The sequence below is a fragment of the Artemia franciscana genome, chromosome 20, assembly GCF_032884065.1.
Source record: "Artemia franciscana chromosome 20, ASM3288406v1, whole genome shotgun sequence".
NCBI lineage: Eukaryota > Metazoa > Arthropoda > Branchiopoda > Anostraca > Artemiidae > Artemia > Artemia franciscana.
In genome coordinates, this window is record NC_088882.1 from 32,230,631 (window position 1) to 32,249,031 (window position 18,401).

At 35.4% G+C, this 18,401-nt stretch overlaps 1 protein-coding gene across 6 annotated transcripts in view; it reads right to left on the reverse strand.

Moving 5' to 3' along the window:
- Positions 1-866: 866 nt before the first annotated feature.
- LOC136040125 (uncharacterized) overlaps positions 867-18,401 on the reverse strand; it is a 72,374-nt gene continuing 54,839 nt past the window's right edge. For all 6 annotated transcript variants that reach the window (XM_065724230.1, XM_065724231.1, XM_065724229.1 and 3 more), the window contains one exon: positions 867-1,125. In XM_065724230.1, coding sequence (XP_065580302.1) covers positions 1,105-1,125 — 21 coding nt within the window. In that variant the 3' untranslated portion in view covers positions 867-1,104. The remainder of the gene's footprint in view (positions 1,126-18,401) is intronic.

Genomic DNA, 18,401 nt, shown 5'->3' on the forward strand with positions numbered 1-18,401 from the left:
TAAGTAATTTAAGCTATATATTTGCACATTAGGGGGGTAGCGGTAAATTATTTGGACAGCTTGAAGTTAGAAAACAATTCTTACTTAATAATATGCAGAATAATTGTAGCTAATACATTTTGCATGCAAACCCGCTACACTTTACCGAGGAATCTAAATGAGAAGATCGATAAATTCAGCAGTAGGATTAGGACAATCTACAAATTCAAAACTTACCAGAAATTTACAAAGAAATTCATAAGAATTCAAAACAGGAGATAAAATCCAATTCACTTTTATTTGTTTTTCTCAGCTTTATTGTGACCACCCCCCACCAGCCCCTAAGTGTACCACCGTCTTTTATTTCTGATTAAAAAAAATATACGTAGAAGTTATATTTAAAAAAAATTATGAGAAAAATTATAGAAAGTGATAATTAAACAACTCCTTTTGTGATATCGCATTTCAATCTTGGAATGGCGGGTTAAATTGTGTAGAATGATGCCTAAGTTAGCTCGAAAGTGCCACTCTTTTAGCTTGTTAGAAAAAAATAGGTAAAATTTTTTTGGCTTCTTAGAAGTTGTTTTTCCCTTTCTTGCACAGAATTCGTTGGAGTCTATTTAACTTATTTAATTTTAATTCTTGTATCCCACATAATTTTTTTCTCTGTAAGTGATTTTTTGCCTTTTAGCAAATGACTCGCATGTTTTTCCCTTAACTTAAAGGTCAAGGAGTCTTTGAGGGGATTAGTATAGTGTGTTATTGTAGGTGTAATGAATAATTCTTATCTGTGTGTTTCAATAGTTTGAAAATTCAATAAGGGTGCGGAAATCTGACACAATTCTGTTAAAATTTAAACATTGTTAATTAACTAAACCGAAAAAAAGTTAACAAGAACATTTTTATTTTTTCTCAGTAATAAAATCAAATATTAAAAAACAATAAAATCCATGAATTGGACATAGTACAAACTCTTATTAGAAGATTGATTACCACACGGAACACAAAGTAAAATAGATTCATTCAGAATCAGGAACACAAAGTAAAAACAGATGGAATTGCCGTAATTAAATAAAGCACAAATCGTGAAAGTAGAACCACTTCTCTTCTTTTAGTCACCTTGTCTTAACTTGGTTTACGAAAAAGCTGAAATTAAAAAACAACTATTTTAAGTCTCTGTAGACACATATATTCAAAAAAGGAATTATGCGAAATAAAATTTAAAAGAACAAATTACTGATCCTGGTTACCTCAAAAATCAAAATTTAATACTCCTTTAGTACAATTTATTTTTAACCCACTATAAAAAAAAAATAGAGTAATGAATTGCAAAAACAAGGACCAAAATAAAACAAAAAACAATCAACTAGAACAAAAACATGTGATAAGACCATAAAATATCTGAAACATTGAAAAGGTAGGCTCGGACAACTCCTCATGTAACAGGGCTAGTTTTCGGCAAAGTTTTTCTATTCTTATACCATGATGGTAAGTAAAGTAAAAATCTCAAATACCAAAAATATACTGAGCGGAGAGCTCGAATTTCTTTTTTGAGTAAAATTTGACGGAGTGTTTGGAGTTTCTCGAGTACAGTTTCAATAGTGCTTTAAGTTATATCGACTCGTGTTAGCAAAAATTTTTCAACACATAGAGTTTAAATTGAACGTTGGAGGCTGTACTCGAACGAAATGACCGTACATTTTTTGTAATCAAAATTTCCAGCCATTTGATAAATTCAACAAGAGATATAGAAAAATTTTGACAACTAAATGGTGATCTAGAAGAAGCCTTAATATGGAGAAAAACTTACGCTTATCAACATTCAGAGACAATCCAATAGTGGAGAAATACAATTATATATGAAATATTGATGTCCCAATTTGTCATATACAAAGTGCATAGAACAATTTACATGATTTATAATATAGTACTGCATTTACGATACCAAAGAAAATTCCTCCCTGATATGAAAGATTCAGATATAGAATACTACTACTACTAATTATAACTCACAACGGCCTCCAGCCGCTTGAGGCTAAAAGAAAAACACATTCCTTCTCCATCCCTATCTATTTAAAGCCTCTCTCATTGCATCCTCCCAAGAAGTTCCAACTGCCCTTAAATCTATCCTTACGACCTCCTTCTACCCCATTCAGGGACGACCTGCTTTTCCTTGGTCCTAGATAAGTGGCAGACTAGGACGATCTTTGGCGATCTATCATCCTTCATCCACAGAACGCGTCCTCGAATAGCATATATGGAATATCGGATAGTAATACTTCAAGTTTAACATGAAGGGAGATCGGTTCAGATCTATGATGAGCATTTTCAGCCACTTTTTTCTATATTCTCGGGGATAGCCCTTCAGACCAAATTCAGGAGGGATTTGTATTATATTTGCGATTGACTGCTAACTGTGACTATATCTGGAAAAAAATTCTTTTTTTTTAAACAGAGCAAATACTTGTCTAGAGAACAAATAGAGAAAAATTAAATAAAGAAGAAAGGAATTCATTTGAAGGTACAACAAATGACAAATTTTCAAGTCGATTCAGGCAGGCTATTTCGAGCAATACGACAAGCAGTAAAAAGGATTAGAATCGTCAGACACGGAGGATGGAATCCAAGTAATGCCCAATTCACAATTAGATTTTAATAATGCAGAGATTTCGCTAGCGCTAATTTAAGTCAATCAGCAAATTTTCGTAATATTTTTTAACCGGTCAGAAATGTCTACGAAAAATCTGATTGGGTCAAATTAGTGTTAGCTGAATCTGGGTTGATTTGCGGCTAGAATGAGTATAATGCACAAATTCATCACACAAGAAGGTTTGAATGTAATTGTTAAGCATACTGGCGAAAGTAGACTGGGCCATTCCCATAAAAGACCTGAAAGTAATTAAAAAAATGTTCTGTTTTAAGCGTGAATTATTGAACGAAGAATCGTTATATTTCTGATTTTTTTTTTAATATTACTAATATTTTTAGGGAAACATGTCAATATATATATATATATATATATATATATATATATATATATATATATATATATATATATATATATATATATATATATATATATATATATATATATATATATATATATTTCTGGTGTTGTTCTGAAGACGACCCTTGGACTTAGGGCCGAAATATTCACTTAATTGAATTCCGCTGTCTTTTAAAAAAATCCCTATTGTTTCTAAGTTGTGTTTGTTTGACTCTATTGATTCCCAACTAAACAAACTATTGATTCCCAAAGACAGCTACACTTCTTGAGCTCTTTATTGCAATATATAATTTTTATTGATAATTACTATTAATAATTGATAATTTTAATTAATCATTAATAATTTTTAATAATATAATAAAATAATAATAAAATGATTTTTAATAATATAATACAATGATAATGAAATAATTATTAATGTTTAATTAATAATATTTGATAATCTTAATTTAATAATAATTAATAATAATCTTATATTTTTTTTTACTGATGTTTCACCGACGTTTCTTTTTTTCAATCTGGAACCCCTTACTACTAAAAACTACAAAACTTCAGATGGAGACATTTTTCATTGAACATTGAATCCATAGTTCCTCTAAATATTTAAAAATATGAACTGCTGTGCAACTTAATTGTGCAGCACTTCGACCAATCAGAAATCATTCATTGTCCTTGCTACTTTAAATGATACAGTAAGACGAATAGCGATGGAATGTGACCGAAAATCAGGTTTTTGTAGGGAGAGGGTTTCGATTTTGGACAGGAGAGAACCATCGAGGAGCTTGATGAGAGCCAGCTGGTAGACGAAGAGGAAAGCAGTGCCCAAAATAAGAACCACTTTCTTGTATAAGTGTTTGCTTCACCACGGTTCTTTGCTAAATAATTACGACCGATAATGAAAGCCGATTCGATGCTAGTATTACAATATGACATGCTAATACGACAACATGGCTAATTGGCTAATATGACAATATGGCTAAGTGGCTAAAATGACAATACTGACAATATGGCTCATATGACAATATGACATACTAAGAGGACAAAAAGTATCTGAAATGGACAAGTCAGATGTTCGGTAATTTAGCATAGAGAAGATATTGGAAATAAAATAGAAAAAAAGTGCTAATTGCAGCATCTTGCGAAAACAGTAAAAAACTAAAAAGGTTTACCGAACATCGGACAATTAAAATTATTAAAGTGTAATGGTTAGACTTTAAAACGAATTTTTTAATTTATAAAATATTTATGTCTACTCCTAAAATTTCATTCTACGTCATCGAAAATAAAACTATATAATGTAAAAGATGCCATTATGATAGTTAAAAATGAATGACACCAAAATGGTAGAGATAAAGTGAGTAATAGTGAAATAAAAGTGAATAAAGAGTGATAAGGTGAATAAAATGATTGTGATATAAATGATATTGTGAAATGATAGTGAATAAAAAACGACATAAATTTAATTCAGTAGGACCACTGATTTCTCATAACCTGTGCTCTGAATTGTTTTAATTCATAGATTATTGACATTTGAGTGTGTTTTTTTCCTAGTTGCGTCTTATATTTTCCTTTTTTTTTATTATTTTCTAAATGCAGACACAATTTGCAATTTTTTAGATTTCTTTTGCCTGTTTATGCACGGATAAGGGAAATATTTATGTATACTCCTAAAATTTGTGCGAGATTGCACAGGGTTTGGGATGCAAATATCCGATAATAAACGACTAGCAGATCTTGATTTCGCCGACGACATCACCCTCATTGAGGCAAACAAGGAAAGGCTCCAGGAGCTTCTCGATGTCATATGAGAGAAAGCAAGTCTTTTTGGACTGAAGATTAGTTCAGACAAGACAAAAAGCATGACAACGAGCGACTCACCACTTGGCATAAAATGCGGGGACAATTCAGTAGAGTAGGTAGTGGAATTTAGATACCTCAGAAGTACATTAAAACGAACTGGATAAAGCAAAAAGGAGGTACAGTCTAGGATTGGACAAGCCAGTGGAGCTTTTAATCGACAAAAGCAAGTTTGGCGATCGAAATAGTACTCCCTGAAAATGAAATTGAGGCTGTTCAACAGTAACATCCTCTCTGCCCTCCTCCAAAGCTGTGAATGCTGGAAACTGAATCAACAGCAATAAAAAGAGGATTCTTGCTTTCGAAAACGACTGTGTTCGCTGGATACTGAATATTAACAGAAGGGACCAAATAACTAACCAGACAGTTCGCTCTATCACGCATCAGCCCCTGGTAACAGATGCCATACGCCAACGGAGATAGCGCTACTTGGGACACATTATCTGTATGGCGGAAGATAGACTCCCGAGAACGGTACTCGAGTGGCAACCAGAGGAAACCCGAGGAAGAGGAAAGCCAAAAAATACACTTCGTCGTACATACCAGCGGGAAGTTTAACAATTCGACAGTCCAACCCCAATGGGAAGAAGTCTGGGCAGCAGCACATATGAAGGATGATTGGCAGCTCTTTCTGGATGCCCTGGGTGCCTCTGGCGGCACAGGAGGAACTAAGGTCTAAGGTAAGGTCTTTCGACACAGACATAAAACTTTACTTCAGTTTTATACCTGGACGTCAAGAGGGAGAAGCTGGTAATAGCCCCCTGCCCCATGTTTCTGAAAAAAAATTGTATGGACTATTTTTATTGAAAAAGTGCCTTTTTGGTATCTCCATTCATACAACTGAAAGAAACCTAAAAAGTTGAGCCTCCCCTCAATTTTGAAAAATATATTTTGCCCCTCTCCCATTTCATTAACCTTCTTGTAGCATAGTGGACTGATGCTCTGCTTTGCCCAGAGTTCTGTCCTCCAGGGTTCAGCCTCAACACGAGGCCCAGCGTTTGGTCTCCACCGCGGCGAGGTTGAGGGACAAGCTTGCTACTTGTCCCCGTAAAAAAGTGCCAGCAACTAAAACCTCGATTCAACACCCTGAGCGCCAGCAATAGCTATGGAGAATTTTATCCTTATCCTTTTCTCATTTTCTAGAATTGAAATCACTGCTTCCACACGGTAGGGTCTGCCTGAAGGATAAACAAAACCGTCCATTTTGGCCCCAAGCAAGAATTAAAAAAAAGTTTCCTAAAATGTATCACCATGTATATCCGTCAACGGACAAAACCGTCCATTTTGGCCCCAACCAAGAATTAAAAAAAAGTTTCCTAAAATGTATCACCATGTATATCCGTCCATTTTGGCCCCAAGCAAGAATTAAAAAAAAGTTTCCTAAAATGTATCACCATGTATATCCGTCAACGGACATATTCCGGCATGAGGTTCAAACTTTCCATAAAAATTGCAAAGATTAGGTCCTACCATTTTCTGGTAATAAACTGAAATTGACAGGATAGAATAAAAAACCTATGGTGCTTGTCTATTATATAAAACACACTCGAGAAGTGAAGTTTGCCTAATACTAATGAACAAGAGCTAAGAGCTCATGTGGCACTTGTGACGAGGCCGGACGAGCCAAGAGCTCATATGGTATGAGCTCTAGCAAAATTCTAGGAATCAATAGATTGATTTAAAAGGAAAATCGGAGGCCTAATGCCGGTCGGGATTTAAAATAAGAGCTGTGAGTCACGAGGTCCTTCTAGAAATCAAAATTCATTAAGATCCGATCACCCACTCGTAAGTTATAAATACCTCATTTTTTCTACCTTTTCCTCTCCCTTCAGCCTCCCCCAGATGGTCTAATCGGGGAAAACGACTTTATCAAGTCAATTTGTGCAGCTCCCGCACACGCCTACCAATTTCCTTCGTCCTAGCACGTCCAAAAGCACCAAACTCGATAAAGCACTGAACCCCACCCCCTAACTCCCCCCAAAGAGAGTGGATCCAGTAGAGTTACGTCAATCATGTATCCACGACATTCGCTTATTCTACCCACCAAGTTTCATCCCAATTTCTCTAGCCTACTCTAAGCTTTTGCCAAGATTTCCGGTGCCCCCCTCCAACTCCCCCAATGTTAACAGATCTGGTCAGGATTTGAAATAAAAGCTCTGAGACATAAGTTCCTTTAAAATATCAAATTTCATTAAGATCCGGTCACCCGTTCTTAAGTTAAAAATTCCTCAATTTTCTTAATTTTTCCAAATCAATACCCACCAACTCCTCCAAAGTGAACAGATCCGTTCTGATTATGTCAATAACGTATCTATAACTTGTTCTTATTCTTCCCATCAAGTTTCATCCCGATCTCTCCACTCTAAGCGTTTTCCAAGATTTCTGTTTCCCCCCTCCAACCCCCCATGTCCCCGGATCCGATTCGAATTGAAAATGGAGCATCTGAGACATAAGATCCTTCTATATATAAAGTTTCATTAAGATCCTATCACCCATTCATAAGATAAAGATACCTCAATTTTCACGTTTTCCAAGAATTCCGGTTTCCCCATTCAACTCTCCCCAATGTCACCGGATCTGGTCGGGATTTAAATAAGAGCTCTAAAGCACAAATCCTTCTAAATATCAAATTTCATTAAGATCTGATCACCCGTTCGCAAGTAACAAATACCTATTTTTTTCTACTTTTTCCGAATATTCCCTCCCCACCCAACTCCTCCAAAGAGGGCGGATCCAGTCCGCTTATGTCAGTCACGTATCTTGGACATGTTTTTATTCCTCCCACCAAGTTTCATCCTAATCTCTCCGCTTTAAGTGTTTTCCAAGATTCCTCCCCCCCCATGACGCTGGATCCGGTCGGGATTTAAAATGAGAGATCTGAGTTACGAGGTCCTTCTAAATTATGAAATTTCACTAAGATACGATCACTCTTTCGTAAGTTAAAAATAGCTCATTTTTTTCGAATTTAACCCTCCTCCCCCAAATAGAATGGACCCGTTCCGGTTATGTCAATCACGTATCTAGGACTTCTGCTTATTTTTTCCACCAAGTTTCATCCTGGTCCCTCCACTCTGAGCGTTTTCAAAGATTTTAGGTCCTCCCCAACTCCCCCATCCAGATCCACCAGATCCAGAGCGGATCCGTTCCAGTTATGTCAGTCACGTATCTTGGACTTGTTTTTATTCTTCCCACCAAGTTTCATCCTGATCTCTCCGCTTTAAGTGTTTTCCAAGATTTCCGGTCCCCTCAACTTCCCCCCCCCCTTAACGACTCTGGATCTGGTCGGGATTTAAAGTAAGAGATCTGAGTTAGGAGGTCCTTGTAAATATGAAATTTCATTAAGATCTGATCACTCCTTCGTAAGTTAAAAATACCTCATTTTTTCTGATTTTTCAGAATTAGCCCTCCCCCCAACTCCCCCAAACAGAGCATATCCATTCCGGTTATGTCAATCACGTATCTAGGACTTCTGCTTATTTTTTCCACCAAGTTTCATCCCGATCCCTCCGCTCTAAGCGTTTTCCTAGATTTTAGGTCCCCCCCTCCAACTCCCCCCAATGTCACCGGATCTGGTCGGGATTTAATAAGAGCTCCGAGACACGATATCCTTCCAAACATCAAATTTCATTAAGATCCCATCAGCCGTTCGTAAGTTAAAAATACTTCATTTTTTCTATTTTTTCCGAATTAACCCCCCCCCAGACCCCCCCATATGATCAAATCGGGAAAACGACTGTTTCTAATTCGATCTGGTCCGGTTCCTGATACGCCTGCCAAATTTCATCGTCCTAGCTTACCTGGAAGTGCCTAATGTAGCAAAACCGGGACCGACAAACCGACTGAATTTGCGATCGCTATATGTCACTTGGTTAAAACCAAGTGCCATAAAAAACAACACGATGAAAATAGAATACTTTATTAGCAAAATTGGAAAAACTACAACTTGGAAATATGCTCCCAGAACACAGTGTTACACCTCCAAAAATATTGCTTCTCGTAAGAGTACAAAGCCAGGGTGTGTCCATTGACGCACTGTTTTGTTTTGGGCAACAACCCCTTATCCTGGAAAAATATAATTGCCTGTTCTTCGGTCCTTGGCAAATCCCAAATCTTAATTTGAATATCCATGGTGGTGAGACTCTATTCTATCACTAGTCAAAGTAAACTAACCAGTGTCCTCAAGATTCGCGTTAGTAATGAACTTTTCATTGTCTTTGAGACGGTCAGCCGACGCCAAAGCTCCCAATTTAATAATTCACAAATGATCTTCATAATTTTGCTAATAAGGTATTATATTTTCATCATATTTTTAAGTCACCAAACTTCACTTCTCGAATGTGTTTTATATAATAGACAAGTTCCAAACCTATCAAGACAAATCTAGTGCCGCCTCCACAACACAATTACCAGAGTAATTTGGTAAAATTACACAATTAGTTTGTAACTTACGAAATCAAAACTTTGAAAATTGTCCTTCCTTTTTCTGCAGGCGATACATTCAGATTAAAAAAAACCCAATATACATAGCGTGAGTGCCCATAAACTAATTTGTTTCATAAATCTTTTGGATACGGGGATGATTGATTTACAGCTTTGGGACTTCGTCGTGTCACTGAATTCATCAGTCACAAACCATTACTATGACGGTCAATTTCCTTATTAGTTCAGGTGATTTAAGGTTAATTCATTTTACCAACACAATCAATGTTGAAGCCATAGCTAAGACCTAGTAAGGAATGAATTCTAAAATACTTGGAAACTAAACTACGCGTTTTGAAAAAAAATGTCAAGTGCGAAAAATCCTTTACAAAAGGAATGCTCCGGTCAATATTTTTAATTTTAAGCAATTAGGTTATTTTTTTTTTTTTAAAGCAGCAATGATGGTAAAAACGATATCCGATTCTTTGAGTTTCTTAGGTGTAAACTTACACAACCACACACATCTTAAAAAACTAAAAAAACAAAATTCGAAAGTTCAATTTCCGATTTTTGGAAACCGGAGTTGTCCCCTCCTCAACGCCTCGCTCTTTACGCTGAAGTTTTTATGGTTTTAAAAAGTTGAAATGTGACAAAGAGTCAAACTTTAGCATAAAGAGCGATGTGTTGAGGAGGGGACAACCCCTTTCGTATACGGAACAATTTCTGTTCGTTTTAAGTTTTAATGTCAAATTGCAGTTTTAATATTGCATATTGCAGTTTTAAAAAAAACTTTTTTTTTTTATTTAACGTCAAACTTAGATCGACCAGAATTTACTCTTAGTCGAGCCTTTCTAAATTACCATAAATAAATGCACATATAAACGCATATATATGCTACCACAAATAGAATATACGCTACAAACAAAGTATCACAAGTAAAATATATCATAAATAAAAACTTTCTAAAGAAAATTATTGAAATTACCCAAGTAATTTAGTAAATTTAACAGAGTATTATGCACACCTACCTAAGGCAAGACTTACAAAATTACCTATGCATTTGAATAGGCATTTCGTTTAAATTTCAAAAAGCTAATATGTATCGCAAATAATTCAAAAATGGCCAAATTTAATTTTTTTAAGAATATAATGTTATTTAAAAATTTACAGACCGAGTGCGCATACTCTAATTGCTTCATAATTTTTGTGGGTACGGTAATTCACAACGTTGGGACTTGATCGTGTCACTAAAATCATGCGTCGCTAGATGACACTCAATCTTCTTATTAGTGCAGGTGATTTAATCCCTCCCCCGGAAAACGATTTGAGTACCACTTCATCTAGAAAAATGGGAAAGAGTGGCCTAAAAATATCCTATTTCGAAATTGTTACCCCCAACTTCGACTGTTGATGTTTGGTTGTTAAATCTACCCTGTTTGAAATATGAAATATCTTTCTCTGTTGAAACGTTTATGAACTAAAACATTTTAAACGGAACATCAACTTTAACCAAGGCAGACAGTTAGGTGGAAATTGATGCGCTTCCTTTATCACAAAGAGAAACAGAAATGAAAAATGCAGATTTCTCAAAACGAAGAAGAAGAACAATTCACTTAACATAGGGATGGGAATAGCCAAATAATTTGCAATTTATTAGAACAGCACACAATTGTAAACTGAGAGAATAATCTTCTTTAAATTACTTTTCAAATAGTTCGTGGTAATGAACTGTAGTAAGGAGTGACCCGGCTCAATAGTAACCGAAACTCTAAAAAGCGGAATTTCGATACCAATAGTTACATCAAAAGAACTGTATTTTTTTGGTTGATTTTAAATATATAAGCTTCATCAAGTTTAGTTTTACCCATCAAAAGTTAAGAGCCTGAGAAAATTTGCCTAATTTTAGAAAATAGGGGAAAACACACCCTAAAAGTCATAGAATCTTACCAAACATCACATCATTAGATTCAGCGTATCAGAGAACCCTACTGTAGAAGTTTCAAGATCCTATCAACAAAAAATGAGGAATTTCGTATTTTTTTCCCAGAAGACAGATCACGGATGCGTGTCTATTTGTTGTTGTTTTTTTTCCAGGGGTGATCGTATCGACGCAGCGGTCCTAGAATGTCGCGAGAGAGCTCATTCTAACGGAAATTAAAGTTTTTGTGCACTTTTTAAGTGACCAAAAAAACTAGAGGGCACCATCTCCCCCCCCCACGCTCATTTTTCCCAAAGTCACCGGATCAAAATTTTGAGATAGCCATTTTGTTCAGCATAGTCGAAAAACCTAATAACTATGTCTTTGGGGAAAACTTAATCCTCCACAGTCCTCAGGGAAGGGGCTGCAAGTTACAAATCTGACCATTATTTACGTACAGTAATGGTCATTCGAAAGTGTACATACGTTTTAAGGGGGACTTTTTTGCGTTGGGGCTGTTCGGGGGGAGGGGTCTACGTAAGAGGATATTTCCCTGGAGGAATTTATCATGAGGGAAGAGAATTTCCACGAAGGGGGCGCAAGATTTTCTAACATTATTTAAAAAAACGACGCAAAAATAAATAAAAAGTGTTTTCAAATGGAAGTATGGAGCAGCATTAAAACTAAAACGAATAGAAATTGTTACGTAGATAAGGGTGTTTGTCTCCTCCTCAATACTACGCTTTTTACGCTAAACCATATTTGGTAATTTCAACTATTTATTCTACGGCCTTTTGAATCAGGGGTCATTCTTTAAGTATTGAGACAAAATTCAAGCTTTAGTGTAAAGAGCGAGGTATTGACGAGAGGGTGAACCCCCTCATATACGTAATAAAAATATACAAATACAGAAGTTCGTTAGTAAGTTAATTCGTAAGTTACGTATATTTATTACTAATAATACCGTTTGTAAAAAAATAAAAAATTCTAGTTGTCTTTTTAAGTAACCAAAAATTGGAGGGAAACAAGGCCTCCTCCCCCACCCCTTAGTTTATTTATTAAAATCGTCCGGTCAAAACTATGAAAAAGCCATTAGGCCAAAACAAATATATGCAAGTTTCGTTTTAATTATTCATGTGCGGTGAGCCAAAATCAAAACATGCCTTAATTCGAAAACTTTCAGAAATTAAACAAAAAAATAAGTTTTTTCGACTGAAAGTAAAGAGGAACATTAAATGTCAAAACGAACAGAAATTATGCCGTATCTGAAAGGGGTTGTCCCCTCCTCATCATCTCACTCTTTACGCTGAAGTTTGTTATTGTTTTAAAAAGTAGATTTGTGAGAAAGAGTCAAATTTTAGCGTAAAGAGCAGGGCGTTGAGGAGGGAACAACCCCTTTCATTTGCGGAATAATTTCTGTTCGTTTTTAAGTTTTAATGTCGCTACTTACTTTCAGTTGAATTTTTTTTTTTATTTAATAAATATAAGCAACGACAGAGATTCATTTATTCCTATCATTGATTCACTGATTCGACGGTGATTCACTGATTTCCAATCAGGGAAAGTTTTGCTAAGGGAAATTGAAAGGGGGGGGGGCAAGGTGACTTTTAATATTGTATTATGATATAGAAAGCATAGATCATATACATTTCAGGCTTTGCAACTAATATACCAAAATTCGATAGAAAGTTTAGAATATCTAACTGGTTAAAATGTTAAGATTTGAAAACATCAACAAATGTACGTGTTCAGTTTTGATCAAGAGACATAACAAGGAAAAACATGTACAGCGCATTTAATGTGTAAAGGGCTTTAAGATCAGCATAATATACCACGGCACGAAACCCCAAATATAGGCTATCCACAGATCCTGTGCATATGGCTTTGATAGTCGCATGAATTCTTGACCAAGTGAAATCATCACAGTCCAAACTGGATTCATAATCGTTACCACATACCATATATTCGTGATCACACAAAATTTGCAGCGCATTTAATGTGCATAGGGCTTTGATAGTCGCATGAATTCTTGACCAAGTGAAATCATCACAGTCCAAACTGGATTCATAATCGTTACCCCATACCATATATTCGTGATCACACAAAATTTGCAGCGCATTTAATGTGCATAGGGCTTTGATAGTCGCATGAATTCTTGACCAAGTGAAATCATCACAGTCCAAACTGGATTCATAATCATTACCCCATACCATATATTGGTGATCACACAAAATTTGCAGCGCATTTAATGTGCATAGGGCTTTGATAGTCGCATGAATTCTTGACCAAGTGAAATCATCACAGTCCAAACTGGATTCATAATCGTTACCCCATACCATATATTCGTGATCACACAAAATTTGCAGCGCATTTAATGCGCATAGGGCTTTGATAGTCGCATGAATTCTTGACCAAGTGAAATCATCACAGTCCAAACTGGATTCATAATCATTAACCCATACCATATATTCGTGATCACACAAAATTTGCAGCGCATTTAATGTGCATAGGGCTTTGATAGTCGCATGAATTCTTGACCAAGTGAAATCATCACAGTCCAAACTGGATTCATAATCGTTACCCCATACCATATATTCGTGATCACACAAAATTTGCAGCGCATTTAATGTGCATAGGGCTTTGATAGTCGCATGAATTCTTGACCAAGTGAAATCATCACAGTCCAAACTGGATTCATAATCGTTACCACATACCATATATTCGTGATCACACAAAATTTGCAGCGCATTTAATGTGCATAGGGCTTTAAAAGACATGCCAGTGTAGTAAACAACATCGTCATAACACAGATATCACCTGTTCATACGATTTTAATGACCATTCGAAATTTTAACTAAGCGAAATCGTCGAAACTTAACCTGAATTTTTATTCGCGATCACATATGTGACATAGATAAGTAACAGTTAAATTTTTTTTGATTACCCAAGGAAAGTTGAAATGACTCCGTATACCAGAGCTATGCCCACCCGTTGAATTTGAGGGTTTTATAACTATTATCAATCCTGCAGTGAAATAAATCACAATTTATCTGATTGGATCAGTGATCATATACCCCGCTGCCAATCCCAGTTTATTGAGACTAGACTTTGTTTTTTGGTAACTAAATATCCTGATGATCTTTATCGAGTAACTTAAATCAATTGGGTTTTTGAAGAGGGCATTAGATGTCGTTTGAATTGTCGATAGAATTTGTCACCGTAGGGTGTCACTCCAATCTTCTATTATAGTGCGGCATTAAATCCCGGTGATAGGAATCTTGTCTCTTCTTCTTTCATAAATGGATGAGGAATTGATAGAGACTATTGAAATTAAAGATGCCGACACAGTAACAACTTTTTTTTTCTTGCTTCTAACTATCTTGACATTCAGATTCCTCCGTTTTTTTTAATGTGAAATTTAAAAGGACTGTGACTATTTGCAGCCCAAATACTGGAGTTTTGGCATTCACATAATTAAATGCTGTAAAAATCTAGTTTTTTATAAATGCTGTCTTTTAAGTTGGAATCTAAGAACATAAAATAGGATGTTCCTTAAAGTATAGTAACTCTAGATATAACGAAAGGACGACGATGTTTTGCCGAAATTACGCAACAAACTTCTTAAAGAGTTTACAAGCCAATTTCGCTTTGAATTGCTACTAAAAATTTGGTTGAGAAAAATGGAAAAAGTTCCAAAATTCTGAAGACTTTTTTTTTCTAATATGCGTCAAGTTTTCACGAATACCTCAAATTGTCAAAGCACTTCTGGGAAGAAAAATAACCCACTGGCAATAAAAGTTTGGCAGGAGATAGTTCTAAAAAATAAAATTTATAAGCCAAAGTGACGACGAACTAATGAAGAACAGGCACGTACGCAGGAATTTTTTTCGGGGGGGGGCCAAAACCTTCGAAACAGCAGATATAAAGTAGCATTTTTTTTTAATTTAGTAACTAAATAAATGCAAAAAGCACGTATATCGGAAAATACTGATGAACTTTTATCTGTAGTATTGTGGCGGATGGGGAGAAGGAGACTAGAACCAGTGATTAATCTATTATATCCCACTGAAAGGGGAAATTTTAGGGTTAATAGTGCAATATGGGTGCTGTGGAGGGTAGTTCTTCTATTACGAAAACGTCGATTTTAATGAAAAATGATAGTTTCCAAAATTGATCGATTAAAAGCTGTACTTTATCCTGAAAAGGGGGATAAATACTCTAATATCAAGGATAATTCTATTTTGCTGTGGAAAGCAAACTCTCTTTACAAAAAAAAAAAAAAAGTGCAATCGCTAATTACTTCGAAGAGGGTAAAAAGTTAGACAGAAAATGGGTTAATAATTAACCGAAGTGACTTGACCGGATAATTGCATGCTGTAAGATCCCAAAAAAAGGCTTCACACATGTATCTAGATTCTTAATAAATGTCCTACTTTTGCCAGAAATCCCAAGAAACCATGGGGAAATTAAACATTTTACAATATTTCGGGGGGGGGGGCGAAGGCCCCCCCCTGCTTACGTGCCAGATGAAGAAAGAAAGTTTTTATGCACGATAACACTCTCAATAGAAAATCGAGGGTGATTTTATTCAAAATTAGCAGATTCATCTTCCTTTTTTTTCTTTTCTGAAATGAGCGTTCAATTTATTTTTCCATTTCTTCAAGATCAGATCCACAGCCGTTTTTGAAAAAGCGTGAAAAGGATTCCTCAGGTGTTTTTTTTTTATCCAATGGTCATATTTGCAGAGGTATCTTAACTTCGGAAGAGTCAGGGATACAGTGGGGTAGAAAATTGGTCTGTACCTCTAGCTCAAAGATTAACTAGCATAACTTTTTGTGCTATATACCATAATTGCAATTGTTACAATAATCCTGTAGCTGTAACTTGCACAAAAAGGACAAAATATTCTATCTTGCGATTCATTAGTCTCAGATCTATCAATTTATCAAGCCAGATTTATTATAATACTTAAACTTTTTCCAGGGGAAGATTCTAAACCTGCTTAAAAAATAGAAAATATGTCCTTTTTCAGCGATTTTCAACGATTTCCAACGTATTTTCAATCTAAAAAAATTTTTACATCAAATTTCAAAGAAGTAGCTCGGCAGATCGATACAGTTGAGTGTCAGCTATGAAGCGATATCAAAAGTATCTTTTTCGCAGATATATACATACCATAGGAGAGCAGGAAAATAAAGTACAAAAATTTAGACAGTGAGCATTAACCTTAATAAAGGAAAAGGGACTGAAGAAAAAGAAATGGAGAATTAAACAATTAAAAGAAGAATTTTGTTTAAATAAATAATTTTCTTTGTCATTTCGATTGTGACTATCTTCAAGTAATAAAGTCATCAAAATAACAACATTTTTTACCCCTTGGCCTACATTATGTCAATTCGTGTCCGAAAACATTTTTTTTATGATTTTTTTTCTGTTGTTTCTATATAATTGAATTTTCGGGGCAGCACAACACTTTTGCCAGTATTTCCACCAGGGTCGTATCCAAGATTTTTCAGGGGAGGGGGTTACGAAAGAATTTTTTCGGGGGAGGGAGGGTACAAAAAATTAAAAAACGTATCAAACATTTGTTTACATTCATTTTGTTACGTCTTTTACGAGTCGGACAAACATTCCGGGTGAGGGGGGGGGAGTCTCCCCCTGGATAGTCTACGGCTTTGGTTGCCACAATGAAACGTGAAAATAAACAAGCAAAACTGTTAAATTTGGCAACAATCTTTAAACATTAATAAACTGTTGATTCCCAAAGATAACTCCGACTTCAAAATGAGGTTATACTTTTTTATGCTGTTCGGTGCCATCTATTTTAGCAATTCTTTTGTTTATTTATCATCTTTTTAATTTAGCATCCGGTAGTATTTTTCGGTAGCGTATTCTACGAAGTATTCTGCCTCATGGCTAGACAGTGAGAAAGACGACCAGCGGCATGATGACGAATTAGCAATAGTAGGTCAATATTCGTTCTAATTACTCCCAGGGGTACCACGAGATGGTCACATTTACTACCCCCTTGTTTAAGGTTTAAATTAGATTGAATGGATTATAAAGCCCATTTCAAGGGTCTATACACAAGATTGATCAATCACTTCTTGCACGTACTTCATTTTGGCATATCAACACATCACAAAATAAATGAAGATTTCAAGTAAATGAAGTTAGAATAGATTGATACAAAAAAGTAATATATTTTGTGGGAATTTCAACTTCTTCCTCAATTTCAGATGCCTGGCCAAGATTCATTTTAAATTAGAACTTCTATTCACCCAAGGGGATACTAACTCTCCATTGCAAGTTGTACAAAATCTGCCTCCAATCATGCCTCAAAAACCCCAAAAGCCCAGCCTCCAAACCCAAGTTTGGTTTTAAAACCACACCTCCAGTTTCGCCTCTTCGCCTAAATACCTTAAATGTACACAAAGCAACTTAGTATATAATTCCTCGCGTTTAACAGTAAAAACAGAGCAATCATAATTAAAGATAAATTAACAACAGGTATAAATTGAGTTGTTCACTGCAATGAAAGCACCCACATCTAATTTTTCAAAATACTAACAGAGGTATTATTACAATCAATCTTTGGCCAACAACTTAGTAATCAGATAGTCAATTCTATTTTATATTTAAATGAAGTCAATAGCAAAGCTTCTTAATTCGCCCATAAAATGAAAATTGCTGATATTAGATTTCAACTTCACTATAGGATCCTTTGCGTTCTTGATGGATTAGCTCTTCAACCATAATAATAATAAAAAAAACTTGGGTGATATCGATCAATCAGTTTGTGGGACTTCCTTTATTACCACAAAAACCAAAACCAATTCTCAGGGAAAAACCTAGCATGCAACGAGAAAACATTGAGACTTAAAACGGCGTGAAAACTGATAATCATCATAACATTAAATCACATCCTTAAATTTACACTTTTGTATACATTTCCTTCTCAAAGACTGCGTATAATCAAATGTAGAAGTGCCCAAGAATGAACGCAGGGGAGGGGGACAAGAGAACACGGCCTAAACCACCAAAAGCATAAATGTTCCCAAGTTTCAGGGCACTCTAATTGAAATCATCGATATTTTTATTGTTATTGATTAGTAGGATATAAAGTAAATAATACAAAATGAAATATGAAGAAATAAATAGAGGCAGAAGACAAATAAAACAGAAAAATATAAGTAAGGACAGTTTTAAATGCCCGATTAT